Genomic DNA, 9,634 nt, shown 5'->3' on the forward strand with positions numbered 1-9,634 from the left:
AGCTGAAGGCAACCACTCAACCGACCGAGCCACCCAGGCACCCCTATTTTTCTATTTCTGAAAGCATCTTTGGCAATAGCTCAGCTCAGCCACAGGCGAATATGTGAGCTGGGTCAAATTAGTTCTAACACATCCTCCTCCAAATGCCTCTTCCCCTACTACCCTTCCTCCCCACATCTCTCTTCCTTAGTGGGGTGTGAAATTTTAGGAGCAAAATGTGAAGACTGAACACATTTCTTCTGATGGCCAACTATGATGTTTATGAGCAGCAAGGATCCTTCCTTGGACTCCTTACATTTGCTAAGTGGGGCTACTCTGCTTAGTCCTGCGGTCCTCACTGCCCATCTTCTCCAGAAGAAGGGTGGTTGTGTTTGTCACCCAAGGGATGTGTTAGAGAAAGTCAGTGCTCCAAGAAATGAGAGGTCACTGTGATAGAGAGCAGAAAACCAAAGGGCCCAGCTCAGAAAACCCAGGGGAACTCCATTGGCTTTTTTAAACAGAAGCGTCTGCACATTAAAACTTTGTTTCTCATGATGACTTTTTCTGTAGCACCACCTCCATCAGACAACGAAAAACTTTGTCTTAATTTCTCAGAAGGTAAAAGGTTTTAATAACTTGATTATATTGAGAAATCTGATGTCTTACATGTGAAAACAGCCACCACGAGAGAAGAAGGTATTTTCCCTATTTCTGGGCAGATTCTCAGATAAAGATTCTCCTTGGCTTGGCACATTATTGGCTCAAAGTCAGTAGATTATTTTTTTTTCTAGTTTTTTTTCCCCTGAAGTGTAGTTGCCACACAGTGTTACATTAGTTGCAGGTGTCCAACATAGTGATTCTGCAAGTTTATACATTCTGCAACGTTCACCGCAAGTGTAGCTACCATCTGTCAACAAATGATGCTGTTTCAAAGTCAGTAGATTATTAGGTTAAATTGACTTGTACACCATGGTGAAACGCATCCTGCAATCTTGAGTATAGGGGGCTTCTTTGTTTTGAGCTTTCATTTTGGACAGTGTTTTGCATTAGCACCAGAGTTTCCAAAACTGGAAGTTGAAAGACCTTTTTAATGGGCACTGATTAAAATAAACTGGCATGGCAACAAATTGTATTTGGCAAATAAACATCAGAAAGCAAATATTCAGACTTCCTGGGCAGGGAGTAGAACTGGCACTTTTCCTGACTTGGAATAATTAAGCACATGTCCAGGTATGGATGAGACACTTGTTCATTGTTGACAAATGAGGCAAGGCCATCTTGCTTTAGCTGCTGTCAGGCTGCACAAATGAAGTCCAGGTGAGCCAAAAGGAGAGGTGAAGTGTCGATTCCTCCTGCTTTTCTGGTGTATCCCCTATTTAAATAGGGAAAAGATGTTTTTAAAATGTGCTTTACACACAGCCACATTCGTCCTTCTAATTGATAACATAAGGATCCAGTTGGGTGTGGATCAACATGTGGGTTTAAGGGAGCTGAATTTTTAAAATATGTCACGAGTTGCTCAGGTCTCTGGAGGCTTTTGGTTTTTTTGTTTCTGGGGTTTTGTTTTGGTTTGGTTTTTGACATCAGAATAACTAAGAGATTTGATTTCCTTCTAGAAATAAGCTCCCACTCTGGGGAAAGTGAATTTCTGGCAGAAAAGTCACTGTCAACAAGGCAAATTTCCCCATCTTTTATTACATACATCCATGCAGGGTAGAGGGCAATGCTGGGGAGGGTCCAAAATATAGATTGCCCCCCCCCAAAAAAAACCAAGAAGAGTGGAAACACAGTTTCTCTGCCTCTGAGGCATATTGACCCCCCTGTCCCTTCTCTATCCCATCAATCCCAGAAGAAAAAATAATCAAAAGATAATCCAGCAAGGGCCTAATAATGAAGCGAGCATATAAATGCCGTGAGGTTGATGCCAGCATGTGTGTAGTAGTTGTGTGGTTTGTGAAATGGGTGACAGGGAAAGCTGTAACCAGATGCTAGGGCACGAGCCGGTTCTACATTTCGCAGAGCTGCTTTTTTAGCAGAGTCTTTTGAGGGGCCCCAGCAAGGGAATGGAAGTAACGGGCTAAGCCCTTGAAGCGTAGAGCCTTTGCTCTGTGAATTTTGTTTTAAGGAAGCGGCCGGAGGGTTGCTTATCTCTCTGGCTGATAGCTGTGTATTTCAGCGTGACAGGAAAGAGGAGGCTCATTCATCAACAGACCTGGCCCTCTGGGGCTTCCCACATTGGGGGAGGAGGAGGGCTGGGAGACCGCTGACCAGAAGTTCATTAAATTTATGCTGTGACTTTTCAGAGAACATGCAGTGTTTTTCATTGGAGCGCCGATCACTTTTCCCTAGCAGAACCATTTTTGAGGGCTGCCCTGAGACCATTTTCGCTGAAGAAAAGACTTCGCTCTAGGGCCTTTTGCAGTGCTAAATGCAAACCATGTGTGCGACCCCAGAGGTCCCTCCTCCTCTAAAGCACTGCACATTTGGCACAAGGAATGGGCTTCGTTAAAATGCAGTGGGATGTGTCATGAAAAGTGGGATGCTTCATGTGTTAGGAGATATTCCCGCTGCACCCCCAGTGAACTGCAGGATGGAGGAGGTGGTTCTCTGGCAACCACGCTCCCCGTGGGCGATCAGCTCAGCTCCTTCCCCCCAAAGATTTTTCTGGGAGCAGGCTTGCCCTAAAGTCCATTTCTCAGGTGAGTTGTGGGCTTGGGGCACACAGCTCTCTGCGGTAGCTCCAGCAGAATCGAGGCTCACCACCCCCATTTTGAGCAAGTCGATTCAGAAAAAGGTCCCCCGAAGCGCCAGACCTCTCTCGCTACGGTGTAAGGGTCTCACCCTGCAAACTTCTCTGTGCGAAGAGGCAGGCGGTGTTTCCTGAATCCAGGGCCCCAGAGCACATACTGCGTAGTGCACACAGCGCAGATGGTGGTGGTTTCTTCACAGGTCCGAGGCGCTGAAATCCGGAGGTTTCAGTGTCCTCTGTCGGGTCTTAGTCGCTAGAACTGCCCACCAGTCAGCTTGAAAACCCTTCTCTTTTCGCTACGCAAGAGGCTTTAAAAACAAAAAGGAAACACCAGCACACCGAAGGCCTTTCTCTGTGAGGCCTGGTCGGCTTGCTTCCGCCCATGGCGCCCAGAGAAACGGCGGATAAAACGGGCGGACGGGGAAATGTTCCGGTCAGGGATGCACACACGTCACACGCGTCTTCCTTTGTCCCTTTTCTTCCTTCACCGCAGGGGAGACCGCGGGAAGGCAGCAAGTCCCCACCTCGCCGCCGGCCTCGGAAAACAGCAGCGCGGCGCACAGCATCGGCAGCACGCAGAGCACGCCCTGCTCCAGCAGCAGCGCCGCCTAGCCGGGGCGCCGCCAGCGCCAGCCCGGGGCCCCGCAGCGCGGGCGCGGCCTCGGAGGACGGCGTCGCCGTGCCCCCGCAGAGAGGGAGTGATTTCGATACCGAGACCACCTGTCGTATTCATCCCCCCACCCCACCCCCCCACCCAGGGCTAATCCACGTGTGACCCCTGGACTGCCGTAGCGCACTAGAACTCACGCGAGAAAGCCGAGGTGGCGGCCTTCTCCACCAGCCCCGCACAGGCTTGGGGGTTTTCAATGTGAAACACATGCCAGTTTTCAAAATGCTGCTTTGTCCAGGTAAGACTGTCCGTAAATTGGGGCCCTGAGATTTACCCTGACGCGAGGAGTCGGTAAGAGGATAAGAAGCAGGCAGTAGGACCCGTGCGGAGGTAACGGCCGAAGGTTCTTGGGTAACTGACCCAAAATGTAAGACAGAAGGAGTACTTCAGGATTTTCTAAGTGTGTTCCTCCACATCTGATTTGCACCTTCTGGATGCACACTTCTCACTTTGCTGTCACACCCTCTAGGGGCTGATGTTCTCGGCTTGACGGGTGCTGCCCTCGGGGACTGCATCCTGACACACATCACACAGCAACATTCCTTTCTGGTGCCCTGGGCCAAAACCCGTGCTGATAGCCTTATCAGCTTCCCCCCTTCTCCCGCACTTGCACACCGACTGCAAAAATGTCTTAATGCAAATTTTGTATTTCTTTATAAGTAGATAGAAATTGAAAATGGCCAAAATCTGGGACTGCAGATTTGTGCCCATTTATGACCTTGTATTCTGAAAAACTAATGCATAAATGGGGGCAAATTTAATTTTAAAGTAGAAGAGGAATTTGCACAGTAATGTATATGAAAGGACAGGTATAGACTGTGTCTTCTGGCACATTCGTTTTCTCAGTTAAAAAAGAGAAAATTCATTCCCCTTTTTAAAATGCCCTATGCCTCCGAGTTGGAACTTACTCTCAAATGTATTTGGGAGAATTCGTGTTTCCACTCAAAACACGTCAACATTTTTAATAGACCCTTTTGTACAAAGCGAAGCTCTTGTTCGTGCGTGCGAAGGCACAGCAGATCCTGTTGGATTCCGGTTGGTTATCTGAACAGTGTCACCAAGTCTGCCAAGAAAGTGCTGAGATGTGGAAAAGGGCACTCATTTTGGACTGCTTTAGTTCTCTTGCCTTAAATGTTTTCCAAACTCAAAAAGGATTTGAGGTGGATTTCATTAAAATGGAATAATATGATGCCACTTTGCAGCTAAAATAAGCTCAACTGATACCTCTGTGTTAAAAAAAAAAAAAAAAAAAAGAAGACTGCCAGAGGGAAATTTCCATGCCAATTCATTTACTACTGAGGATAGCTTCATTGCAAATAAATATTAACCTTCTTCCAGCATTCTTCCCAAAATGACTCCGAAACCTACAAACAGGAAAGGCTAGATTCTACCCCAAAATATTCATAAACAAATCTCGCCGCCCTTAAAAGAAGGAAGTTGTGCCTAGTTCACTGAATGGAACCCTAAGTAGAAAATGTTGATGACACCCAAGACCTGAAGGCAGTGTTTAAAAGGCACACAAATAGGTGGAGATACTGAGAGTCGTCGATAGGATACTGACAGATCATACTAGTCCCTGATAGGACAGATATATTACCCACTCACAGAGTAATACTCTGATTTGAGAAGTGTAGATACTCAATCTGGATAATAGGAACCAAAACCGATCACTTGAGAGCTACGATTTTGAGGCTATCTACATTGATTTCTTGAAAATTTTGCAGATTTCCACATACAAATGAAGATATGAGATTAGAGAATTTATTTCCTTCAGTTAACTTTTTAACACAAGGGTATCAGAATGGAGGAATTAGATGATGCTACCTGTGTTTGAAAATAATGCGCTTTGCCTAACCTTCAGCAGAATGTATTGTTTTAGCATATTCTATGTATAAAAAAGTTTAAAGATGTCTTCAAGGAAGACTAGAGTCTTTAAGTCACTTATAGCTATATTTTACTACAAAAATTTGTGTATAAAGATATATTTAAGTGTTTTCGATAAATTTAAATTACTCCATATGAAATGTTTAATTTCAGTTACTGTGAATTCTTTTGATCAGTTCTTTGCTGTTTAAAAAACCCTTTCCATCTTATTAAAAAGAAAATTAGCTATTAAGAGGTATTAAAAGATCCAAATCTTCAGATGGGCAGGGTTAAAGCCTTTCGTGATTATATTTAAATGTATATTTTTGAGAGAGATGCTACATTGCCAATGATTTTATAAATAATTTAAAATTAATTTACAAATTTATGGATGCAAACCAAAAGATTTTAAAAGAAAGAAAAGGAAAAAAATCACCTTTTATTTGTTTAGGTCTTACTGTCAGAAGTATTATTCAGATCAAGAAATCCGTGTTGATAAACCTGATCCCACGTTAATTGGAGAGTGAATATCATTGGCTATCTCAGAAATGTCTCTAAAAAATGTTTCTAAAGAAAGTGTTATCTCCCTAGCTTATTACATTTCCAGTCGCTTCATACTTCACAGTTTCAATACAAAATACAAGCTATACTTTATAACAAGTTCTGCGAGTTTCTTTAAAACTGTTGTTATATTCCAGTTAGATGCTTCTGTCTACAAAGTCCTTCGTTACTTCAGCAGGCTACACCCTATTCACAGAGACCATTTGGTTTTGTTTGTTGTTCAAGCTAAAGCTATTGTTGAAATGCTCTAAACTCCCAAGGGCGGAGGGTCTATGTAATGCCCTCTAGCTTTTCGTGATGTGTTTACCAGCAAATACTCTGTATTTTAAGAGTCAGAGACATCTGTCTGAGCTGTTTCTATAGCATTTTCTATACAAGCAAACGAAAATGGTCTTTTCCTTGTCTGTAATAAGATTGTAAACCCATTTTCTGTGAGTGTTCTGTAGTGGGCATGGTTGTGGGTGTGTGGGGTGCGCACACACGTGCCACTCTTTTCGTACTGTAACTACCTCATGGTGTGAGTGATGCTCCTACTGCTGGGTGTGTTAACAGAGCACATTTTGTTGGGTGACTTGTGTGTGTGTGTGACCTTTTTCCTGTTTGTTTTATCTGGGGGTTGTTCATGAAACTGACAGATGTTTTTCTGAAAAGGACTATTATCAGTTTCCAAATACAATACTTCTCTCTTCTGGTTTTTCCTGAGTGAGCCTGATTTTGTTGCTGTTTTTCATCTATCAGGGTAAAAAGAGTACCCTTAAAATCCCTGTGGCCAGTTTGAACACCCCTGTTGTATTCTTTTCTCTGTTCAATGTATTGGCAATTTTATGAACATGCTTAGATGTATAGTTTTGATAACCACAGTTTTAAGTCCTTTATCTGTGCATAATAAAAAAGATATATATCAATTTATTAATGCATGTCTTGTTTGGTCGTCATTAAATTCTACCCTCTGGATGATGTAACTTTTTCCTTGTGACTTTCTCCTAAATTGATCGTCTGTTCCAACTGTGTTGTTGAGGGGTTGGGAGTGAAGAGGCTAAGAGAAAACCCTAACTCAGTAGAGCAGAGGGAAAGAATGGATAGACCAGAAGAAACGTTCAGCAGGGGCTGTCACTGTTCTCGGAAAAATGTGGGAGACCCAGAAGTGGGTGTCAGCCCCTGCATCCATTCCTGGCCTTTCTGTCAACCTCCTAGAAGCAAGGAATGGGGAATAGTATTTGAATCTCCACACACCCCAGTGCTGCTTCCAGCATTCTCTATGGACCTGGATAACCACCACCTTTTAACTGCCCAAGCCAGAAATCTGGAAGTCTAACTCGACTCCTCTTTGGCTTCCCACCACGAAATTAATAAGTCCAAGTTTATTCAACCTCTGGAGTATCTCTTTCTCCCAACCACCTACTTATTTCTACTCCTACGGCTCTTACCCAGAATCCAAGGCCCATTATCTCTTAAACTGAATGACTACAACCGCCTAACTAGTATGCTGACTTCCAAATTTGCCCGCTGCTAATTCTTTCTCCACTGTGCAACCAAAAGAATTGAAAAAAGGCTCAAATCATGTCACTTTCCTACTTAAAGCCTTTAAGTAGTCCCCCCACTTGCTTTCAGGATAAGATTCAACCTCCTAGGTATGGCTTAAAGAGAATAATCTGCCTACCTTCCCAGCTACTTCTTTCATCTCTCTGTAGCTCAAGTTCTATGTGGCAAATCCCCCACTAGACATGCTTATATTAGGAAAACAATAGCTTGTTTTTTATTGTTAAGGATTAAATTATGATATTGAATATGATATTGAATTTATGTCTACCAACTGCTCTCACATGTCCCTACCTTCTCCTCCCCTTTTGAGAATTAGTGAGTTAGACGGTTAGAAGCGGAGACCCAAAATGGTATTAAGGCCAGTAGTCCCTCCCTCCGACACCTCACACAGGTAGGTGCCCACACAGCGGGAGCAGTGTGAGGAGCTTAAGTAACATTTCACTCCAGTAAGGTGGAAGCCCTTGTTACAGATGAGAGTCCAGCCATTTTTCAGCACCAAGGTTTTGTCCTGGAGCCAGCACTTCTCCAAGGCCCGAGGGAGAAATGCAGGTCAAATACTTTCTCTGCCATTAAACTGTCCTTGTATCTACTGTAGCAGAAACCTAGGCGATGCATAGATGAGCTTCAGAGAGTCTATTAACTACCTGAAATTGTATGTAAAATTTTGCATTGATGTGTCTGGGCTTTTGTGTTTTGTTGTTTTTTTCCTTTATAGAGAGGGACAGAGCTAGTGAGCGCGGGCGTTGGGAGAGAAGGGACAGAGGCAGAGGAAGAGAGAGGATCTTAAGCAGGCTTCACGCCCAGTGCAGAGCTGGATGTGGGGCTCAATCTCACAACCCTTTGACCTGAGCCAAAACTCTGTCAGACCCTTAACTGACTAAGCCACCCAGGTGCCCTGGTCCATAGTGTTTTTGTAGTCGCATCTTCTAAAGATTTTTCTTGCACTCACAATTAATATACCTGTATAAAATGAATGCAAATAATACATATAGTAGTGGAAAAGCCCCCATAATCCTCACACTTAGAGGTAATAATACTGATTTATTGTGTGTATTCCCAGGCATTTCCTTCGTTCATATCACCATGTACATGTCACTGTAATGCATAAGATTGTATCATAGCATTTGTGACTTGCTTTTTTTCACATGGCCTATCTTCCTATCAGATTTCATGAGTATTGATCATCACTTTTTTTTTTTACTAGATTTTCCTTGAATTGCCAAGTAAATAAATAAAATAAAACAAAGTTAATGTTCTTTCCCAGGCACCTCCCTGGAGGAAATGATGTTAACAGCCTTTTTTCTCACTCAAACATATGAAATGTGTTCACAGATGGAGGGATTTTTGTTTTGTTTACTAAAAATGGGATCACTATATAATATATATGTTATATTTTTCACTGGACATGGTCCTCCCTCTAGGTTAATAGCTATAGAACAAATTTATGCTTTTAATGGCTATAAAATATTTCATACAATTAGCCAATTCACTAGTGATGGACATTTAGAAGTGTTACTTTTAGTGTTTTGCCAAGATACCCTGCTGCAGTTAATATCCTTGTACATATGCCCTTGCATTCTAGTGTGCTAAAGCAAAGTGACAGGGTCACAGAGAAACTGACAAATTCATCATCATAGATTTTAACATATGACTTACAGAAGGTGATAAATCACAAAGATTTGGATATGGAAGATTTGAACAATGCAATTAAGCTTGATCTAATGGCCATACACAGAATTCTGTACCCCCAAATTTGAGAATTTTGTACATACAGAATATTTATAAAAATTGAGTACTGTTAAGACCATAATCCAAGTCTCAGCAAATATCACAAAACTTAATTATACTGGTCAGGTTCTTTTTTTCTTTTTTTTAAAGATTTTATTTATTTATTTGACAGAGCACAAGCAGGAGGAGTGGCAGGCAGAGGAGGAGGGAGAAGCAGGCTCCCCACCAAGAAGGGAGCCCGATGCAGGGCTCAGTCCCAGGACCCTGGGATAATGACCTGAGCCAAAGGCAGACGCTTAACTGACTGAGCCACCCAAGCGCCCCACTGGTCAAGTTCTTTAACCACAATCCAAGTAGTTTAGAAATCAATAAGAAAAGGATAATTTAAAAATAATACATTTGAAAATTTTTAAACTTCTAAATAATTCATGACTCAAAGAAGTACTCTTAATAGAAATTAGGAAATAAGTAGATTTGAAAAAATGAAAATAATGAAAAAAATACTACTCAAACATGCAGCTAAAGCAGTAATTTATGAGAAA

The 9,634-nt window shown here is 42.5% G+C and overlaps 1 protein-coding gene across 9 annotated transcripts in view; it reads left to right on the plus strand.

Moving 5' to 3' along the window:
* Positions 1 to 6,731, plus strand: part of TGFBR3 (transforming growth factor beta receptor 3) — a 199,060-nt gene extending 192,329 nt beyond the window's left edge. For all 9 annotated transcript variants that reach the window (XM_073896325.1, XM_025872178.2, XM_073896324.1 and 6 more), the window contains one exon: positions 3,222 to 6,731. In XM_073896325.1, the coding sequence (XP_073752426.1) occupies positions 3,222 to 3,340 (119 nt within the window). In that variant the 3' untranslated portion in view covers positions 3,341 to 6,731. The remainder of the gene's footprint in view (positions 1 to 3,221) is intronic.
* The last annotated feature ends 2,903 nt before the right edge of the window (positions 6,732 to 9,634 follow it).

The sequence above is a fragment of the Callorhinus ursinus genome, unplaced genomic scaffold, assembly GCF_003265705.2.
Source record: "Callorhinus ursinus isolate GAN/ISIS: 27379988/994484 unplaced genomic scaffold, GSC_fseal_2.0 scaffold9, whole genome shotgun sequence".
In the NCBI taxonomy this organism is placed as follows: Eukaryota; Metazoa; Chordata; class Mammalia; order Carnivora; family Otariidae; genus Callorhinus; species Callorhinus ursinus.